The following is a 23298-nucleotide window of genomic DNA, read 5'->3' as shown; positions in this document are numbered from 1 at the left end:
GAGGCACTTGCTGTTGGCATCCATCCCATCCTCTTTGACTGTTAGCAACTTAAGGGCTCCAGCACCCTCCTCCTACCTCCTAATGGGTAACACTGCATTAGTAACCCCACTAGGACCCATTACCAGCATTATGTTTCAGCAGGTTCCAAACAGGAGCACTCTTCTTGTCCAGAAAGGGAGCCACTACAACAATACACCTACTTTTAGCAAATCTTTGTCATGGTGATTATACAAAGACATTCTCTAGGGACAAAACTTTCTGCAAATAATGCTTATCCTGAAGTAGTCCAATTCTTACTCCATTTTTATTATCCCCATTCTTATTCCTGTTGCTGCTGGAGATGTAATCTGCTGGATCACTTGGCTCTTAACAACCCTTCATTTGCCACTTCTTTAAATAAGAACAGATAATGTCAGCATTTGCACCCGGTCATTGTTCAGTGAATGTTACCTATGTTATGGTTTTAAGCCTTATAGAAAATGTCAAAGGTATGGTATGTGACAAAAAAATGTTCTCTTTTTCCTTTTCAAAGCATTTTGTTCATAGTTTTGCTGTAAAGAGTATTGGCCTGACTGATATGTCCCTGTTTCATAGACAGATAAACCAAGGCAGAAAGGCCCAACAGACTGCTTAGGGTGTCTCCTTTTCCAGGTGGAAAGAAGCCCATTAGTCCACCTCGGGGGTTCCAGTGAGCAGTGGTTTGAGACCTTAGTCCCGTCTGCTGACACTCCAGCCCATGCTCATTCTGTAGCAGCTGATGCCAGAGCTGAATGGGTTCGATTGACACAATCAGAACATTTCTGATGACTAAAGGGCAGGGGAAGAGTGGGCCATTCAGGGAATGTTGTGGCCCCTGGAAGAGACACCAGATTAATATTGACTCTCCAAGTCACCTTCCTTTCAGACTCTGAAATGAGCAGATGGTGTCAGCCTTTGCCATCTAGATGAAGACATAAACATGGCAGCTTTTTAGTGTGTCATGCACAGAGCAGGCAAGCAAATTGTTCCTAGATCGAAACTTGTTCACCAGGGATCCCTGCTGTTTCTAGAATCCTTGGAATAGCCTTTGCCATGGGGAAAAACATTACTGCTGTTCCTGGTGGAGCAAATTGGCATTTCTATACTATGAGAGGTTAGTTACTTGGTTGCCAAAGATAAAATAACAAAACTGATTTGACTTATTTTTTTCTCTCTGGGGTATATCATGATATTTCAAAACAAAGCCAAAATGCTTCCTATATTCTTGTCAGTAGATGGCATATCTCGGGGACATCATGGTGGTGTGACAAGCATGAGAATCAACAGATAAGTATCACAGTCTGTGTTATACAGATGTGTGGCCTTCGGTGTTTGGCATTTAATCTCTTTGAGTAGCAGGTATAAGGTATATTTTATTTATTTCAAAAAGAAACAGGATAGAGAAGGAGAGACACAGAGAAAGTGGGAGAGAGCTTCCATCTCCTGGTTCACTACCCAACTGGCTACAACAGGAAGAGCTGGGCCAGGTCAAAGCAGCAGCCAAGGACTCCATCCAGGTCTTCCACATGAGTGGCAGAAGTCCAAGTACTTGGTACATTGTTTGCTTCTTTCTCACATGTATTGGCAGAGAACTGGATTGGAAATGGAACAACCAGGACTCAAATCAGCACTCCACTATGGGATGCCAGCATCACAAGTAGCAGCTTAACTTACTGTGCCACAATTTTGGCCCCAGAGTCTTTAAAATAGATGAGAGGTTTTGGACTATCCAAATCCCTCTCAGCTCTGATATCAATGTCACTCCCTCTCAGCTCTGATATCAATGTCACTCTAGGTATCAATGCCATCTGAAAATGTTTTTAGTCTCAAGTTCCTAATCACATCATCCCTCTTCTAGCTGGATTTTGGCTTCTTCTGTGGAAGGAAAGTAAGGGATCTTTACCAACTAACAAACTGCTCTTCAGTATAATCTTCCCAAACTTACTCCCAGGATCAGGATTCCCAGTCTATAGATGGTTAGGTGTCTCCTTATTCTCAAGACGTGCCTGTGTAGAGAACATCTCAGAAATAGACAGAGAAGACGTGTCGTTCTCAGCCTTGGACACCTGATTAAGAGGGCAGATTCATGAGGTCTAGGCCCTGCTACTGGAAAACAAAAATTAGGCCTCAGAATCTTCATAGGTTTAAAGCTCCTGTCAACCTGAGAGATTCCTGGTGCTCTATACAGTACAGTAAGAAACACTAACAGAGCAGTATGTTTTGGGCTTCAGCGGCACACAGACCGGGATTAAAGTATCTGCTCTCTTCTACTTAAGTGTATAACCTTGGACAAGTTATTTGGCCTCCCTGAATCACACTTACATTGTCTTTAAAAAGGCAGGTAGTACACTTCATTGCTGTCAACTCTGATAGAGATGATCCCTGGTACTTCCCCGGCCTATCGTCAGGCCAAGAAAATAGTGCCTGACAATGTACTGACCATTTATCCCACATTTGTTTGCTTTGTACTTTAAATTCCTTTCCATGGGCCATAGGGATTTTGTGCAAGCATTGAGTTTGAGTGAGTCAGGCTGTGTGAGCCCATAGAATAGATAAATCACCAAACAAAAATAACAGAGTAGCCTTAAAATCCCCAAGCAAATGGTTTTGCTTTATTTTTCAGATCCCCGGGCTGTTTCTAAACTTACTTTCCAGCAACTAAATCCTTTCTTAGTATGTGAGCTTAAACATCCTTTGTTTACAGGGGATCTGACTTTCCCTCCACATCTGTGACTTCTAGCCTTTTATTCAGTCAGCCTCATTGCAAAGTAATTTCTCAGATATTCAAGTGTGACCTAGTTACGACACTTATTGAACACTGCATGGCCTTACCTGATACGTGCAATGAAGAAGAGTTGCTTCTTCCTAATTTGGAGCCTTGGGAAAATTCTCCCCATCCTCAGGCCTGTATCTTACTGCTCATGCGGTCAACATATCTCCTAGAACCAATTTGACATTCCACTGAAATATGTATGCTCTGAGCACTCACCAGACATAATGTTTAGGAGCTTCAGACGCCAGGTTAGGCACTGCCTCTACTAGAACTGGATCCTAGGAACTCTGCCCAGAAATACCATTTGACCACAGGGTACTGATGGAGAATGTCTAGTCAGGGAGGAGGCATTTTTCCTAAAGGTTGGGATGCTCACATCCTACATTAAGAGTGCCTGAGTTTACCTCTTGACTTGTTTCCTGCCAAGACAGACCCTGATTGGCAATAGTGATGGCTCAAGTGGATAGGTATCTGCCACCCATGTGGGAAGCCTGGATGGCATTCCCCGGACCAGACTGAAGGTCCAGCCCAGTGCCAGCTATTGCAGTTATTTAGCAGGTCAGGAAGCTGGTGTATGAGAGTTTATTCACTCTTGCTTCCTCTTTCCCTCAAACAAATAATTTTTCATTCAAAAATGGAATACCTAGCCAATATCACGCAGAATCACAAGTTCTGATAAACAGCTGCCCAAGAAAAAAGCATAAAGATCTCTTTCATAAAGGAACCAAAATTGTTGAATTCATTGGCTATGTCTGTCCCCACTGATCCTGTGGCTAACTTCAGACCTGGATGATGGCAACTACTCATTTCAACTTGATTTGAATGCCCTACCCTGTCCTGTGTGGATTAACCCCAGTTCTCATCCTGTGTACAACTGTTATGGGAAGAACGGCTGGAGAAAAAGGACTCATATGACCCAAATGCCTCCTGACAAAGAAAATAATCTGAAATCCCAGAGAATTCACACCTCTCCATTCCATATTCTCTTTGGAGGCCTTTCTTTAAACCCCTACCATCCAAGTTCATATACATCATACCATGTGATAACACAAACTCAGCCTTAATGCCTGTCTGATCTCCTCTGAGCCCCTGCCTTCCTCACTCAGTGGCCTCAGTATTCAGGATTCTGTTGTCTACATTCTTTCCCCCTGACAAGGCTGCTTCTTCATCACAAGAGCTGGGACAGTAATTTTCAAATCTGCATCAGATTTCACTGCCGTACTTAAGATTTTCACTAAATTTCTCTTACCCATAAAATAGAGTTTATCTGCTTATATTGTCCTCAATACCCTCCAGGATACTTCCCTCCAATACCAGCTTCTGAATCTTTAATAACTAGCCCCTTACTTTGTAGCTACAGTGGCACCTTCCTGTTGCTCAGCCACATCAGGTCGTTCTTTCCTTTATGCATGTGTCTGCCTTTCCTGGTGTTTTCTCTAATTCTATTTTCATGAGCTATGTGTCTTCTTGTCATTCAGGTCTTAGCTTAAGTGAAGCCACTCAGGATAGGCTGCCCTTCCATCTAGCACAGTCACATTAACCCATTCTATGTTTTTCATACTCTTTACCCATTCTAACGTTTTTGCTTGTCAATTAAACCATATTAAGTTGGCAAAATATAACCCCCTGATGTATAATTCAGCCTACCACCTCCTTTTGCATTGCCCATCAACTCAGAGATTTTGGACAGCCCACCAACTCATGGTCTTTACACTTTCAAATGTTTGCAATAGATCAAAAGAAAAACATTTTGTGATATGTAAAAGTCATCTAAAATTAAAACCTCAGTGTCTGGAAATTTGAAACAGAGCTATGCTTGTTTGTTTATAGATTACTGATAACTGCTTCTGCATTCCAAAAGACAAGATGAGTAGTTGGGACTGAGACTGTATAAGCCACAAAACCTAAACTATCTACTGCCTGGCTCTTTAAGATAAAGTTGGCCAATCTCTACTTTGGATATGCATTGTCCTTCCTCCACCTTCTCTGCCTCCTCATCACCTGTCTTAGCCTGTACTGTCTCTGAAACAGAATGTCACAGTCTGGATAACTTATAAAGAAAACAAACTATTTCTTTCAGTTTTAGAGGAAGGTCCAATATTAAGGTTCCAGTATCTGGTGAGGCCCTTGTAATGTCATTTAAAAAGGCAGAGGGCATTGTACAGTGACATAGAGAGCTCATCTTTGTAATAGCATCATTTCCACAATAATTAACATGCTCCCAGGATCATAACATAATCCTTTCTTGATAATGGAGCTCCAGTGATTTAATCACCTCTTAAAGGGTTCCCTTTCCCAAGATCACCACAGAAGCAATTAAACATCAACAACAGTGACCATTATAACCTAAAAGATACTGACTTAAAGTAACAACATACCAATTGGTAGTTATTATACAACTGGCAAGTTAATTTAATGTTGCTGGGCAATTAGGGAGCATATCTTTCCATTGATCTGCCAATAAGAAAGAAAAAACTAGACTGCTAAGTTTAATGAAGTAATACCTCAAATAGAACTCAGATAAAGTTACACATCAATGTCAAATCCTCTAAGTATGTTAGCTTAGATAACCTCAGTTATTGTAAGAGAGAAACTCAGCAAATTAGCTACCAGGTGCAATATAAATTTATTTATTGCATAATCAGTGGCCAGTTTTTAGGCCAAGGCTAAGACCTAGGTTTGTGGAGCCTCCAACTATCTACTTGGGTCCTTCTAGCTGTCAAGATACAATTAACAGATGGGGGAGAAAGAAAATGGAAACTGTGCTGGGAACTTAAGGGTAGCCTAGAAGAGGGGCACAATACTTCTGTTGCATTCCATTGGTCAGAATCCATTTGACCAGCCACCAGGTGCTATACAGGCTGAGAACTGCAGTTGCTGAAGAGTTAGCTATTTCCCACTAGGGAAGGGAAACAGTACACCTGGTAGGCAGCTCATTCCCTTGGCCACAGTATACTACTTGGTTTTTTTGAAACTCGTTTGAATTAGAATTCATTTTGGAGGTCAGAGCTGTGAATTCAAAGGCAGCCCAAAGATTTCCAAGCATATATTCAACTTAATGACTGTGCAAGGTGGATCAACTGATTTTGCAGTTCTATGATTATCTCCCTTCTAGACTTCATCCACTTTAAAAAAAAAAATTCTCACCTACCACCTAAGCTCATTTCCTACACTCAAAGAACCTTTAGAGGTACATGAAAAATAGGAGATCAAAAGTTATAACTGGCCCCAGGAGAAGACCGCTCACTGTCAGGATTGTTTAAATCCTCTCCTGAACAGTGGGCCCTAATCTTTACCAAACTACTAATTCTGACTTACTTTCAGATAGAATCAAAGCTCCTGCATACCCTCAGTAGAGAATCAAAGGGCTGTATAATAATCCAAGCCATTTGCCAAAGAAATGGAAATATACTCTCACCTCCAAATTCCAATGTCATTTCAATAATCTTTGCCAGTTTTCTTTTCATGATAAAAAAAAATATCTGGCTTACAGGAGGTGTAGGCCTGTGGTCTGGCATCACTGAGTTCTAATAAGCTTAGTGATGTAATCTCTCACTTCATTTCGAAAGGACTAGAAACAAATAAACTTGTTTACAACATTCACTTATTATTATACTAGCTAGTAATATGAAAGACGATCTATGAAAGCCACCAAAAACATAGTATTCTTTTATAAATCCCAACTTGATAGTAGTACTGTGATACTAGGTTTAAGGGAACTCTATATCCTTTAAAAAAAATTGGTCTCTTTTTAATTCTGTATTTCTATAAAGAGAACAAGTTCATGTATTTCACATACACAATTTTGAAAGCATAAGATACTTACTACCCTGTCCTCCTTCCATCCCTTATCCTTCCTTAGTTTTCCGTTAATTTTTACAATGACATACTTTCAATTTACTGAATAATCACAAGTTTAATCCTCCACTAAATAAAGAATTCAACAAGTAGCAAGAAGAAAAACCACTGTTACTCTCCTTAATGACTGAGTCTCCACTTTAGTTAAATACAATTTCTTCCTATGCTATGTGTTTTAGTCGAATTAATAGCATGTCAAGAGGACAACTTTCTATTGAGCTTTGCACAGTTTAGGCAGAAACAGCTGACTTGTGGACTATTTTGAAGGGAAAAGAAAGAAAGAAGAAAGGAAGGAAGGGAATAAAGGACACAGAGAAAAAGAGGAGGTAAAGGAGATAAAAATTGAAGGAACCAAACATACCTTAAGCACCAATCAGTGGGGAGAAACATACCAACTTGACATTGTCCCAAGTTTAAGATTGTGAAATAATTTTACCTTTGCAATCCATGAGATCTGAGTTCCTGAAACTAATCTACTATATAAATTTTCCTTATATGTTAGGTTATTTGATCTCCCTAAGCCTACGTCTTCTCACCTGGAAGACAGAAAGTAACGGCAGGCCTGTCTGGATTATTTACATAGTGAGCAGATCATAAGAGTTAAATGTTGTGAAAATATTTTGGAGATTAAACATATATATATATATATATATATAGAAAAATATATATGGAAAACAATAAATCTTGCATCATGACATACTGCCATAGTGATTTAACAATTGTTGTAAGCCAGAGGGCTTCCTGTGAAAGCAACTATCAAGGGAAAATTTCAATCTAGGAAGTGGATTGAAAAACAGAGCTGAGTGTTAGAGCACAAATGAGAAAACACATAACTTCCACCCTTTTCCTGACCCCTCCCTCAACTCAGGAACGTGCTGAGAGATCTCATAGGACCCTTAGGGCTCCTTGAAACATCAGTATAGTGAGGAAGCACAGACTACAGTGGGACCTTCAGAAAGTGTCTTTGTCATCAAGTCTCTATATATGTAAAATGAAAGGGTTGGATGAAATAATCTTTCTTTTGTGACATTCTGGAATCTAAATTTCTTATTTTGGGATCATTAGAGAAAAAAGTCCCCTACCACATACACTGATAGTATCCTACACAGGCACATGGCTGCCTTCCAAGTATAAATCTCCAGTCACCTGAGGGACACACTCCTTTGGCTTTTGAACAATCCTGGCATCAACAGCACCCACTGCCTACATGCTGGGTCACATAAATGCTAGGTTGCATTTTTTTTTCTCTCTCTACAAACTATTCTTTAGCTACCTCTCTGTGAAAGACATGCTGTATTAACACAGAGGCCACAAAAGGTGTATACCTCAGCCTTGCCCACAACTAGTATACAACACAATGGTAAAATAGATACAGGCAAGCAAACAGCTACAAATTAGGAATCTAGCACAAACACATGCGGCATGGGGGGATACTCCAGGGCTGGCTAGCAGCATGCTGGAGGAGGGCATGTTCCTACAGTCAACTGCTGGGGCTCAGATTCCTTGCCTTGGGGAGCTTCCCATACTTTGCATGTCTCAGTTTCTTCACGCTTGAAATTAGGACGATAATTACCTATCTAATTTTATAAGTTTGTGTGAGGACCAAAGTAGTTAAAACATAGAAAACAGTTTGAAGAGTGTCTTGAACACAATCAGCATTTTATAAACTACAATAAATAATAACTAACATGATTGCCAGCTCAGGGCTGAGTCCTCCAACCTCTGCCCTTTGACAAGAACAATGCCATGAAAGTAGCATCTGCAGACAATGGCCAGGGTACCAGCCTTCCTCAACCACCTTCCAGCTATATTACCTTGGACGAGTTAACCCACATACCTTATGCAAAATACTTAACATCAGACACAATAAACTTTAATCAGTGATGGCAGTTAATATTAACAGGTGTGATACCTCAGAGGGAACCGTAGATTTGCAACTTAAAGAAGTAGGAAAGACATCAAGGTGAAGATGCTGTCTAAGATGACCACTTGGCATGTGCTTTGGTTTGTGAGACCCTGATCTTAGTTCTGACTGTTTGTAGACCTGTTCACCCTTCTCCATATCAGCTGCCAGTTCTCCTTCCTTCTTCTTTGTATCAAAATCCAACAGCATGACCACAAAACAGAACACAACTGATAAAGGGAGACAGAGAGATGTCATTCTGCTGTTCCCAAAACATGATCCCCTGTTGCCTTCAGGAGAGAATCCACACTGTTCAGCCTTACTTTCCAAGCCTCCAATACCTAGACTCAGGTACTCAATGCCCTCTTGAGCTACTTCATGTTCCACTGAGGACGACTTTACATATTGGGCAGAGTCCTGTCTTCACTTTTTAGCTCAAATTTTCTTTTGGCTTCAATCTTTTCATCTTTCAAAAATCTTAAACCCTGCCTCTTCCCACTGCCTTTTCCCCTGAATCAGATATCACATTTTCTTTTGTTTCTGAGTGCTTAAACTCATTCACATTTAATTCTCACTCGACGTATGTGTACATTGTAACTACCCAAGTAAACCAGATCTATTCTAATAACAAAAATGATCAAATCCCCTTATCTCTCTCTCTCTCTTTCTCTCTCTCTCTCTATCTTTCCACCCACCTTCCCAATGTCTTAGCTTCAAGTCTTGCACACATCAGGAATTTAATAAATAGTTGCTGAAACATATTAGAAAATTAGTCAGTATAGATAACCTTTTGATACTTGAAAAATTAGTGTTGTCAATTGCTACTTTGGGGATCTACTATATGAACAGTATTACAATGGTTTATACTAAGAAACATGTCAGTAAAGGACAAGGTAACAATCCTAGCACCTTAAGTGAAAGAAATATAATGTTTCAATCCTGTAATCTCAGCAACATCTCAAAATGAGCTCAGGGAGGGTCAGGGTTAAGACATGAGGTAACTAAGGTTATGGTCATATACACAGAATAAAATCATATGAAACTAAACAGCTCAGCACTCGCCCCTAAAAGGAGGCAATTTCCAGATTTGGCCCCACCATTGTAGGGTTATCACTGGGTGTGGAGTTGCAGTAATATGCCTCTTGTTTGTTGTTGTTTCTGTCTACCAGTGCTTTGGAGCTCAGAGTGTCCTATACCATGTATTGTGATGCTGAGCTCCTGGCTTCCTCATTTCTGGTATTGGCTGAGTGTTCCAGCACAGGCCAGTTTTAAGAAGTCAGGCACGCACTACATCTCCCCATGCTTTTCATTAACAGATTGGTTACTGGAATGAAGATGATAAATTTGTACCTGCTGCCACAGATGCTCAAGCTGGAGGTGATAATTCAAGTGTTCAGAATAGAACATACATCGTTACTACAATCCTAGTGAGTACTCAGTTCTGTATCAACAGTACCTGGGACCCAACCTGGATCAGCATAAATGTTTTCTACCAGTAATGAAAGCAGACATTGTTCTTGCCCAAATTGTCCTATCCACAGAAACAAGCACTTGTTGAAAGAGAGAGAGAGAGAGAGAGAGAGAGAGAGAGAGAGAGAGAGAGAGAGAGAAAGAAAGAAAGAAAGAAAGAAAGAAAGAAAGAAAGAAAGAAAGAAAGAAAGAAAGAAAGAAAGAAAGAAAGAAAAGGAAAAAGAATATTCTGGAAATAAGAGGTTTTGAGCTTTCACTCTACACTTCTTATATTCATTATTTTTACCTTCTCACCTTCTACTCTTTTTTTAAAAAGATTTATTTTTATTGGAAAGGTAGATATATAGAGAGGAATATCTTCCATCCAATAGTTCACTCCATAAGTGGCTGCAACAGCTGAAGCCGAGCCAATCTGAAACCAGGAGCCCAGAGCTTCTTCCAGGTCTCCCACATGGGTGTAGGATCCCAAGGCTTTGGGTCATCCTCAACTGGTTTCCCAGGCTACAAGCAGGGAGTTGGATGGGGAACAGGGAAGCCAGGATTAGAACCGGCACCCTTATGGGATCCTGGTGGGTTCAAGGTGAGGACTTTAGCCACTAGGCTATCACGCGGGGCCCCTCACCTTCTACTCTTTGATGAACCACTTATACTCCTTTGAGCTCCATATATAAAACATAAAGATAAGATTATATTGTACCTGTTTCTATATACTTTCAAAAAAAATTACCTAAAGTCCAGCACTTAAATTAAAGAAGATACAAGTGAGATTGTTATGATTTCAATGACTGACAATCATGAGAGTTCTGGAGCCTGTTGATGCTATTTTCCCATTGTGGTGCCCCCAGAGGAACCTCAAAGAAACAAAGTATCTCTCCTAATAACAGATGAAACATTCTTGTTTCTTCCTTTACCCAAATGTCAGTGAAGGACTGGGGCGGGGGGGGGGGGGGGGGGCGAGGGAACCTAAAAAGTAGATTTAAAGTATATCTTGACTAATGTTAATATCCTCCTCCATCACATCCAAGTCCTTCTGACCCATGGTGAACACATAACCCAGATTCTCTGTCTTCTCATTTCTCTATCAGGAAGATCCTTACGTGATGCTCAAGAAAAATGCCAACCAGTTTGAGGGCAATGACCGCTACGAGGGCTACTGTGTAGAACTAGCAGCAGAGATTGCCAAGCATGTAGGTTATTCCTATCGTCTGGAGATCGTAAGCGATGGGAAATATGGAGCCCGAGATCCTGATACAAAAGCCTGGAATGGCATGGTGGGAGAGTTAGTCTATGGGGTAAGTGCCCTCCAAATGGAAAATTGTAGGACTGAAAAAGAAGATTTAATGAGAAACCATTTGAAGGTTGTGTGTTCTTGCCTTCATTCCTATTCAATTCTGTACCTGAAGATTGTGCTGAGTCATCTAAAAATCATATCTCATGACATTCTGTTCAAACTCCTGGTCCCAGCTCCTCCAGAATCACTTAGCATCAGTTGCCTCTTGTCCATCACAAATGGCAGTATAACTGCAAGATCAATTTTCCTGAGTCAGTCTGTTGAGTTGTCACTTCCAACTCAAAACAATTGTGGCTCCCTCAGGCAAAGACTTCTTTGGTGGTATTCAGTGTGCCGTATCCAGCCCAACATTTTAGTTACTTACCCCTCTACTCCCTTTCATCCACCTTCCAATTGAACCAGAATACCAGCTCATTTTTCCAGTTACCTGGAGTATTCCCATCCATTGCTCACCTATAAAAATCCTTTACCTTCTCCAAAATATGTTTCAAGTATTAGTCTTTCCAAGGTTTTATTTCTTTCTCCTCACAATAGGTGTGAATTCCACTTTCAACCCTCGAGAATTTCTTATTTTAACTGCTTTGTAGAGAAACAGAAAGTATAGCACAGCATCTAGGAGTCTACGATTCAGAGAAAGGCTAATGATGTGAATCTATCCAGTATTCAGAAAGAATGTAGAACTTGAAAACTGCCTATATTCAAATAGAAACAAAAACACTCCAGTAATTCCAAAAGTATAAACAATAGATGGTGGTAGAAACAGTAAGGTATGAAAGAAGTGAAAGAGAACATTGACGATTGCTGCTGAGGTCTTAGATGAGGGGTAGTCAGAGATAAGTATAACGCAACAGAAGAACCCTGTTGTTCCAGCTGCACACACACAAACAGAAAGTTATAGGTTGGGTCTGTATTTACAACATATGTAGAACCCCCAAGGAGCCCCATGCTAACATAGTGCTGGTCAGAGTGAAGCAACCGTGACAGGGAATTTTAAATCTGCATCTCATATTATGGCAAACAGCATCATAATGGCTTTGGGAAACATACAGTGGCAAAAACTGCCTTGGGGAGGTGGCCTTTGAGGTGATCTGTGAAGGTGACTAATGAGTTAAGGAATAGAACTACCTAGCTTTCCCGGTCCTTCTTCCCCCTACTCGCTCTCACTTTGGAAAGCTCCACTGATTAAAGAGAGAGACCTGACGGTTCATGCTGCATCTGGAGGCTGGTTTCCATGGGAACTCCACTGAGTTCATAAGGTCATCCCCATGGCAACTGTTAAGAACTTTTCACCTTCTCCAGCATCCACCTGCACCTTCACCCTCAAGTAATGGAGTTTCCTTAGTAAAAAGTCTGTGATCTGAGGAGAACAATGTTATTGACCGTTCTGTGGGCAATAGCCAGTGGTGAGTCATTGGCTCATCAGAGCACAGACAAGTTGGGGTTGCCTCTGAATGACTCAGCTACTATTCCTGCCCCAATTTCCTCTCCATTAAATAAGACAGTTATGCTTACTTTCATTTTGGTCCCTTTTGCTGCTTATGAAAATGCCCCAGTACAAATAATTTTGGAAATATAGGATCCTACTTAGCCCTTTTGGAAATTCTCAGTGCATACATAATGGTCTTTTATAAACACCCTAGGAAAACCTGCCCCAAGTAACCTATTTAGAGGTGCATTTTTCCAAATTTGTTTATTTTCATGCTATTAACATTCATTCAGAAATTAAATTTCATAGAACATATTTTTGTACTGATATAATTCTGCAATCTTTGAGCCCCTTTATTAACTCACACCAGAAACATTTAAAGATCCATTCAATATCCTTTACAACCTTCAGTACTCATCTTCATTTACCTTCTGGGTAATTTGTGGTCAATCCCTGCAAATCACTTCTGTTTTATTGCTCCCCCATTCCTTCTCGAAGCCAAATTACAAAGAGTAATATCTTCTTTCCTGACTAGCTTGTAAGTATTTATAAAAATTGTTCATTTTATGGAGTGTTAAGGAAAGAAAAAAACCACAATTACTATGAAATTCACAACTGACTCCACATTGCCTTATGGAAAGTTTCTTTCCATAAGTGAGAATTTAAGCCATTCTGAAGCCAAGCTTCAGATTCCATTTAAGCACCTTCTCAATAATCCCTGCCAATGACTGTAACCGGGGGAGAGCTTTTATAAGCTACAGCCAGCTGGTGGGTGGGCAGAGCCCTTGTCTACCCAGCATTTGCCATCAGACTCACATCTGCACTGTTGGGGACACAGCATCGTAAGAGAAACCATTTGCCTCAAATAGACTTGCATAGGTATGTCTCTCATCTCAGAAATGAATGCAGTGGCATCTGTCCACAGAAACCCTCTTGGGTTTCCAGGATTCTTGATTGCAAGCCAACAGAGCAGTGGAATCATACTGAGTAGCTGCCAGTGTTTCTGTCATGTGATGAAAAGTAGCAAAGTCAGAAGAATACGATCTGATCATATTGGATGCTGGATGGCCAAGAATGAACAAATTCTTCATGTTTATCTATGTGCTGCACTTAGAATTTAAATACTGATTTATTTGTATACTTCTTAGCCATCTTTGTGAGAAACAAAAGCAGTTTTGATTGGCACACGGCTTTAAGTCATGAAGTTCTTTCTTCCTGAAATTCTGCTGTGTCCAAGAACAGCCTGTCAAAGGCCTACCATTCTACCAATGCCAACTTACATGTCACCTCTTCCATGAGGCCTTCCCAGGTTTCCCCAGCCAGAATGAATCCCATCCCCATGATATTCTGTGCATTTTGTATCTCTTGAACAGCACATATCCTGTCTAGGAAGGGAGACACAGAGAAAGAAAGAGAGACTATCAATTTATCGTATTATGTAATACTTTCTAATTATCTGAATGCAGAGATTATAATGTATTGAAAGCTCCTAGACCTTGTACATTATATATGTTTACTGAATTAATTTGCCTTGTTGGCAAGAATGATTTTTGTTGGCCTTCAAACTGGCCTAGGCAAACAGAAAGATTGCCTCATGTTTCTGATGACAAACAGGAATATATTATTATACATTTTTAGGAGGTCCAAGGGTAAGCCCTGAATTTATAATGGCCCAATCGATCATATCAGGGGCCACCCCCTTCACTTCTCAGCTTTGGCCTTTCAAGTGTCATTCTAACTAAACCCATTACACTCTTGTGCCATCCTTGAATGAATCTTTCTACCAGGAGTGCACTGATTGGCCAAACTGAATCATACCTTTCCCCTATGACCAGTGCGAGATCAGTCCCATTGCAACCTGAAGGAAGAGCTAAGAATTGGACAAGTTTGGTTCTCCCATCAGAGGAAGGAGGAATGACGGCCTGGCCAGCAGAACCAACACATACCACCAGAGCCCCCTGCTTGCAGGATGAGGAAGAAGCATCTAACAATTAGACATGTCAAATTGCTCCTGTCGATAATATTTTATTATTTTTTACTATTTTTCATTATATGGTTTCATAGGCACAGGGGTTCCCTGCTCCACCCTCATCCCCCTCCCACAACTGTTTTCCCCCATGTTATTACAATAGTATAGTTCTTCAACAACACTCACAAGTCCATCATTCTTCTATTTAAGTGTATCATGACATTCCACCATTAAAAAATTGGTACCATTGGTACCAGTGAAAAATCCATATAGCAAGAAGGGGGTCACCTTCTAAGATTCTTTCCCATTCTCACATCCTTTAAGATATATATAAAAAAAATTATAGTGAGAAGACAACAAGTGCAAGTACAGTTACACCTGTTTGTTTTTCCTAGAGAGCAGATGTGGCCGTGGCACCCTTAACCATCACCCTGGTTCGGGAAGAGGTTATAGACTTCTCCAAGCCATTTATGAGTTTGGGAATCTCCATCATGATCAAAAAACCACAGAAGTCCAAGCCAGGAGTCTTCTCCTTCCTTGATCCTTTGGCTTACGAAATTTGGATGTGCATTGTTTTTGCCTACATTGGAGTGAGTGTTGTCCTCTTCCTGGTCAGCCGCTTCAGCCCCTATGAATGGCACAGTGAAGAGTTTGAGGAAGGGAGAGACCAGACGACCAGTGACCAGTCCAATGAATTTGGGATATTCAACAGCTTGTGGTTCTCCCTTGGAGCCTTCATGCAGCAGGGCTGTGACATCTCTCCCAGGTCAGTCAACTCTTCTCAACATTTTTTTTCACCTGATGTTGTTTTTCTCTCAGGAGAAAAAGTACTGGAATATTTAAGAGACGAGCATTCTACCTACATTTTTCCTGTGTATACTGTTCAGTTATTCTTTAGAGCCAGGTATTCATTGCTTGCTACAGATTACCTAGACTCATTCTAGTGCTGGGCTAGCTCTGTCTGGTCTCCGGTTGATGTGATCTATCAGGATTAGCAGGCTAATACACGACTCCAGTGTTGTGTAATTGAAAAGTACAAGAAAGAATGAAGACAGAGTGTAGTGCAACTAACATTTCCCGGACACCTGACATATGCCAAGCAAAATCCTGAATCCTGTGTGCCTATCATCTCAGCAAATCCTCACAGAAATATAAACTGGAACGTCCATTTACCTCCTTTTATAAGTGAGGGAACAAACAAATGCTGACTCTGTTGTCAAGATTATACACCTTTTAGGAATGGAAGATGAGATTTTCTGTCCTATTCCACTTCTGCCACGTGGGAGGGGCACAGGATTATGAGTGTGGATTTTAGGACAGCCTGCATGTCATAATGAGCTCTCTGTATGACCCTGAGCACGTCATTTCAGACTACCAGACAATAGCTCCTTCATCTTCAAAATAGTTGCATTTCTTGGTTCTAAGAAAGACCTTGGAAATAACCCAGTTTCACTGGAGATGTAAATTTGTTTCTTGTGACACAAAAACAGAATTCTCAAAGATGCTTCACATTGCATTGAAAGCACTAGGGTAGCTGAATCAGTGACATTTCAGTCTCCCACACAGAACCAGAGTAGTTGCATTTCTGTCTGTGCTAGAGATTACACCTGTGGTTATAATCTGTTTTGGGGGGAAAAAATGTAATTCTGAAGCTAAGAAAGGAGCAATGATAGGAATAAATGACTGAGAGGATGAGGAAATAAGTTTGAAGATCAGCAATCTAGACAATCCAAAATAATTCCCATATGTCTGACCTTCTGTATTTATATACAATGTTCTTCCAACTATGTTCTGGAATTTTAATGTCATATTTAAATACTATGAGATTTACCTAATAAATAAGCTCTGGCTGTATTTTCTTTTCCGGTTACTTAATGTCTATCAACACTTTTTCTACTACGCATATTTGTAGAAACTTGAAAAGCAATGCAAGTAGACAAGGCTTAGAATTTGACCTTCATGGAGTATCCAGAGGCATGAGTGCATGAATAGCAAGGCCTGTGGAGCTGTTCTGGCTATATCTTCACCACCTACATTTTGCAGTGGGTGTTGATGAGGACAATATTCCTGAGCAGCAACAGAGTAAAATTTTCCTAACAAGCTTCTCCCAAGACTTAGTTTGCCTGCTGTATAGTTTAGAAAGTCTCATCATGTTCCATTATAATCTTGTTTTTCTTTAAATAAGGAGACAGTCGGCAGGGGGAGGGGGAAACGTGGGAGAGGAGGTGTGAGACTAGATGCTTGGCCAACACTGGCAAACACATGGTGAAGAAAGGAAAGAACCAGACAAGGGAAGGACTTACTTAAAAATAAATCAGGCCAGTGGATAAACAGTGGGCAGAAATGATTCTTAGCTAGTTCATATAACAGAGGAACGTCAAAGCATACTCATGTCAGAAGACACACAAGGACCTGTTTCCTCCTTTATTTCCCCAATTGGGGGCATATTACCTATTAATGACACTCTTACAGACTCATATTAGGATATGTGTTAAGATTCCCTACGACTCCCCGAGGAGTTCCAAGCCCATGACTCATAAACTAAATCCTCTATCAGGTGTATTTCTTGTTTGTTTGTTTGTTTGAAATGCGCAGAGTTTGGCAACAGTTTCCCAAAACATGAGTGGCAGCCACCCTCTTCAGACAATCTGTATGCCTGACATTTTACCAAGCTCCCAGCTAAATTCCTTCATTTCTGTGTTACTCAGCAGGTTTCCCACCCAGACATCCTAGGAGTTTACACTGAGATAGAGATGAGACTAAGCCAAGGTACCAAGGCACCAACCCTTTTTCTTCCCCAATGTTGCTCAAATGGTTCTACTTTAAACTTCTGATGCTGTAATGATAATATTGCAATCATCACTAAATAGTGCAATCATCACTAACTTGCTGCAAGGTTGGAAATGGATCAATACATGTAGAACCATGGTGTTTAGCCTTCACCTAGGAAACACCTAAAATGGATGCCTTTTATTATTTTAGTGATTTTATCTCTTGGACTCTGACTAAACTTCACTGGAAGGAAGAATGTCACTTACTGCACTAATTTGAAAACTATTTCCCTTATCTGGAGAAGTCCGTGAACAAAGCAGAATAACTGGCAGCTCAATCCAGGGACGAGCAATACCTGATTCCTTTTCACAGAAACTGGGCAAAAGTATTTCTGACTTTGGATCAAAGGGTCTGAGATCACAGGGTAGCATAAACTGCCAGCATAGGAGTTTTATTGAGTTGATATGAACTTATCCTTCTCAAGACCACCCTAACCAATCCCAGAGTTGAGGGGCCTGTAGAAAATAGCTTAAGAAAATTTGTATCACAAATGTTTCTTGGAAATACATATAAAGAGAAGGAGCTGGGGAATATATGGCCTAGTAGTTGAGATACCATGTAGAATGGCTGCACCCTATACTGGAGTCCAAGTCCTGGCTGCACTCCTGATTCCAAGTTCTTGCTTCTGCACACCCTGGGAAGAATGGTAATAGCCCAAGTACCTGTGTTCTCGCCAAACATATGGAGAACCTAGACTGAGTTTCCAGATCCTGGCTTCAGCCTGACTCAGCCCAGCTGTACAAAGCATTTGGGAAGTAAATCAGCAGATGGGAGGTCTCTTTCTTTCTGTTTTCAAATAAAATATATTTTTTAAAAAGAAGGAAGAGAGAGAGAAATACAGAGACCCTATTTCACCATGGGTCAGATAAAAGAAAAGGATATTAAGATGGTGATCAGGCCAAGACCAGACAAAGATCAATGCCAGCAGAAACTGTTGCTGTTGTTACCCACCCTCCTTTACGTATTTCCTGATGATGCCAGCAAGTACCCCAAGTCTCTGTTAACACAGGGTGCTACCACAGAAGGTACTTGCATATGTTAAACACCCCCTCTAAGTGAGCTTCAGTTCCTTGTTCCTGCTACTTATTTCAAGAATATATCCAAAAGCCTCACTAATCTTGTATTGGAAGACTAGGTTCCATCTGAATTACATTTATTTGTATATCCATGAGTAACTATACCTCTTTCTCATCCTTCAAACTTAACATTAGTGTCTAGAACAGAAAACCCAACAAAATATGGCTAAATGCAATCGTTCGCAAGTCACAAATCAAACATGGCCAAGGTAATAATGACAGATAGGAGATTATCTTTCTCACATTACAAGAAATGTGCACGGAACTGTGGATGTGAGTCAATGAAATAAGGATTAGCTGTTCTGTAGTCGTTTTGGTCTTTTTTTTTATTCTCAATATGGTAGCTCTCAGACATTGAGTCTGTGTTCAAGGATCATGCAGGGCAAGAAGTACTACCAGCTTTTTCAATCAGGATTACAAAATGTTAACAAAATCTTTCCCACTCCAAGCACACATCTACTTTTATCTCTTGGGTCAGAATAATGGTGACAAAGAAGGTAGGAAGGTAAGAATTTAGGATCTACAGCACCTGGAGAAGAAGAGATAGGAATGAATGTAGGGGAAGGTGCTGGATAATCAGTAGTCTTGGCCACTATGCCTCAATCTGATTATCTTTGATTATCTTCTCCACTAGTACCAGGAATAGATCAAATAATCTAATTAACATACTCATTGATGTATGCCAGGAAATGCTACTGAAATGCTTTAAAGGTTCCTCCTCCTTCCCTTTGAAATGTTTATATAATAAATTGATTTTATGTAGCTTATTATAACATTAAACATTAAAATTCAGTTTTGCTGTGATCAAAGATTACAAATTTTCTTCATTAGGTTGATAGAATAAAAAGCCATCCTTGAATTGCCTGCTTTGTCAGCCCGCTTCTTATGCCCAAACAGTTATTTTAATAGCTACTTTGGATTCCTTTTTCCATATATAAGAACATATTAAAAGGAGATATATTAATGGAGGAACAAAAATCACCACAAACAAAATTTATCTCATTTTGCTGCAAATGCCTTTTTCTCTACATTTATGGCTAACATCATTTATTCAGTCATCAGATATTACTGACAGCTACAATATACACAGTCTGGTTCTAGGTGCAAGAAGATGGGAAGATATATTGATGAGGGTGGGGGTTAAAAGCCTATGTTTATGGGAGCTGACAGATAGTAGTGTAATGGACACTAAGCAAGTGACAGTGAAAGTATAAACTGCATTGTGCAATGAATAAAATTAACCTGCTGTTGCAACAGATGCTAAAGGAAGTAGAATTAAAGGAGATTTACTAACAGTGTTCCAGGAAGATTTTCCTGGGGAGCTGAAGTGGAGGAGGCGGCTCTGCTTTCAGTGAGCTAACAGACATAAACAGCAATGTTCAAAGGCCCTCAAGGTGGAAAAGAGCTTAGCATTCTGAGGCCTGGAGGCCTGCAGAAACAACCAGAGTGTTAGGCTTGTAGTGAATCAAAAGAAGAGGGTTTGAAATACTATTGGAGAAACAGACAGAGGCCACCTAAATGCATGACCCTGTGGCCATCACGTAAATAAGGGTTTTAAACTAAATGTAATGGAAAGGCATTGGATGGCTTAAAGCAAAAGAATGGCTTATTTGCATGCTAAAATCCTTCTTTGGGGAACTATGAAGAAAATGAATTAGGGCTGAGAAGTGTCCAGAGTGGAAACCGAGGGACCAAGCAAGAGGCTCTCACATCCACCTAGGGAAATTACAATGATGGAAATTATAATCACGGTTGTGGACATGTTTTATGGTTTACTCTGAAACTGACACTGACAGGATGAGTCCATGATGAAGGGAGGATTGGGAAAACATGAAACTGCTTCCAGAAACCTCTAGCTCTGAGATGGATAATAAGGAAGCTGTTAGGCATTCATCTCATGTTATAATGAGAAAACTTAAGCCCAATAGTAGGGTAATGGATTTCTTCAAAGTTGTGTTAATACTACCCATGACTGACCTATTAATGCTCAGAACCATGCTACTTTACCCATTAGTCTCAATCCAAGGTTCCCCTACCTATAGGAGAACTAAGTGTGCTGGCCTTGCTTACCAACACTGAGGGAATAGCAGGCAAGGGGAATATACTGTGGTGAATCCTTTTGCAGCACTCCCTGATAATGTTGCATGCAGCAGGAGGCAATGTCACCAGCAACACCATTGCCTTCAATAAACACAATAAAACCCATCTGTGTTCAGGGCCTTGCTCACAAGAGCAGGCACTGGAACCTTTTCTGTCCCCTGGAGCCTTGCTTTCTGTACCTCTAAGCCATTTTTCCTAGACAGTGTCGTGGTTCAGTGACTATCGGACTTTAATGGCCTCTGAACCTGGGCAGAAGGGAGAAAGGAGGCTGTGAAGTATGCACAGTCCTCCCTGCAATGGCACAAATGTCGGGTGGGGTGTAAGGAGTCTGCCTTTGGACAAATGTCCCAGAGGAATCTGATAACAGTGGGTCCAAGTAGAAATCCCGGTTCCTTGTCTCAAGATTCAAGAAGTGTCAACAGGCACATTTCTTTGTTCACAACTGTCCACACATTCATGTGATATAGTTCCTTGCAGCAATGAACCCTTTGGCCTAAATGTTATTTGTCTTCAAACTGTAAACTTTTAAAATATCAGGCTGTTTCTATCTCTGAGCCTCCTTCTCTCCCCCTTAGCATTCCAGCATCTAATGAGCAAGAACATTGGGTATTCATGGCATTCTCTGGGAGATGGGGAGATGCCAAAGGTTGGGTGGATGGGAGAAGGTTCACATCATCTCCCAACGCCAGTGGCATATTAGTTGTTACGAAATTCATGTGTGAATGAAAAGGTCAGGCTGTCATTTGTTATTAGCATGGGCTTTCTTTCTTGGCTACCCTGTACCATGATGAATCAGTGGGGAGCTCATGGGGCTCTCAACAAACAAATCAGCTGGGGAGCTCATGATACAGGCTCCTGGTAGATCTCCAACGTGACATACTCCCCAGCCCAAGACATATTCTCTATGGGGGTAACTGTCTTCACCAGGTGGAGATAATACCCATACATACAAATACAATCACTGATCAGGTGTAAAAGAGAGGGTTCTGTGGCCTGAAATGATTTCCCACCTTTCTCTAACCTCCTAAAGCAGGGCCTTCCACTGCCTCTTGAAAGCATGTCCCCATGAGGAAACCCAGGGGCAAGGGAACCCTGAGAGTGCAGAATTAAGGAGGGATTGGCCTAAATGAAGCGGTGCCCTTATCACAGAGAGCTCCAGCTCAGTGCCCCGTACTCTTGCAGTTTCAATTCTGTGTTACCTGATGGTGAGACCCGGAGCCAGGATCTGCTACTGAGTAGTTTCCCAGACATTTGGGAAGAACAGAAATCTCAATCTCACAAATCAGCGTAAGATAAACATATAGGGCAGCAGTCTAGCCATCAGCAATGAGAAATTTGAAAAATGGGAAAGAAACGTCTACAATCTATTTTTCAGGTGTTCACTCATTGATTTGTTAGCCATGGTTCAAGATCAGCTGGAATGAGCTGAGCATGCATCAACCAAAAGACCTCCCCACCCAATGCTGGACAGTTACTAGCCAGGAAACTCTGTATGGACCCAAAAGAAATACATGCCTAGCTTCAGCTTCAGGGCCACCAGTTTGAGATCCCTTGAAGGATGGTGAAGGGTACTAAATAACACTGCATTCAATGAATTCATTCACAGCCAACTGAAGTATCAGTTGTATTTTTTTTTGAAAGGTGTTTTCTTTTCCCGCTTCCTGCCCCCACCTTCTCTATTTTGGATCCCCAAGTGCAAAATCTAATTGCTGTGTTTTTCTTTACTTTCACATACTCTGGAAAAGCCAGAACATGACTGGGGATGAATTTATAAGAAAGCTCATCCTCCACCTCCCCATTCTCTATCCATAAAGACCTACTTGTGGTTGATTACATCTTCCTAGGTTGCACATTTTCCTGGAAAAGTCCCCTTACCCTCATTCCACTCCCCTTATTTCTTCAGAGTCTTTAGTCAAGAGAATGAGTCATGCACCATAAGGAATACTGAGTTCTCTATGTGGAAACATGGAAGTGCAATAGATGGAACTGATGGAAAAGGTATGGTCAGACTCCTACCGTGGACTTAATGGTTTTTAACAGGAGTCAGGTACCACCATCCAACTGTGGTAACTGAATCATTTATGCCATGTATAGGAACTTTTTCTCTAGCTGTGTTCACAGGAGATAACAGGTGAATTCAACCCAAAGTACCCAGCGGAAAATAGTTGGTGTCAAAGACACTAACACAGAAACCACAAACCAGGTCATGACAGTCACTCTGTATATCTGGCAGCTTAAGGAGAAAGGGCCCACAGGTTGAGAGAGCACTGCAACTGTTGGGATGGGTGGAGTTTCAGCAGAAGGGAGAATCAGGGCCAGCTCCCCTAAGAAATTCTGAGGAGACATTAGAGACCCTGGAATGACACTGGGTAGCCTTTCCCCATTTTGTGGTACTGATGTGGTTATGCTGCTGGCTGCTGCCCTCTCCCCTTCTCTCTCTACTTTCTCCAGATACCACAAGAAAAAAAGAAGCTGAAGGCGGTCATCTCTTCCATTTTATCCAGTTTCTTGAACCTCCCCACTCTAATTGTTGGTCCACATGGAAATGTATCCCTCTCAACTATGTAAACATCATCAAAAA

General features: G+C 40.9%; 1 protein-coding gene across 6 annotated transcripts in view; it reads left to right on the top strand.

Moving 5' to 3' along the window:
• GRIA1 (glutamate ionotropic receptor AMPA type subunit 1) overlaps positions 1-23298 on the top strand; it is a 277008-nt gene that overhangs the window by 180278 nt on the left and 73432 nt on the right. For all 6 annotated transcript variants that reach the window (XM_040993959.1, XM_040994264.1, XM_040994108.1 and 3 more), the window contains 3 exons: positions 9870-9980; positions 11109-11315; positions 15105-15475. In XM_040993959.1, coding sequence (XP_040849893.1) covers positions 9870-9980; positions 11109-11315; positions 15105-15475 — 689 coding nt within the window. The remainder of the gene's footprint in view (positions 1-9869; positions 9981-11108; positions 11316-15104; positions 15476-23298) is intronic.

Source organism: Ochotona curzoniae, unplaced genomic scaffold (genome assembly GCF_017591425.1).
Source record: "Ochotona curzoniae isolate NIBS_2020 unplaced genomic scaffold, NIBS_Ocur_1.0 contig_1, whole genome shotgun sequence".
Classification (NCBI taxonomy): Eukaryota; Metazoa; Chordata; class Mammalia; order Lagomorpha; family Ochotonidae; genus Ochotona; species Ochotona curzoniae.
This window is presented reverse-complemented; position numbering and strand designations above follow the sequence as displayed.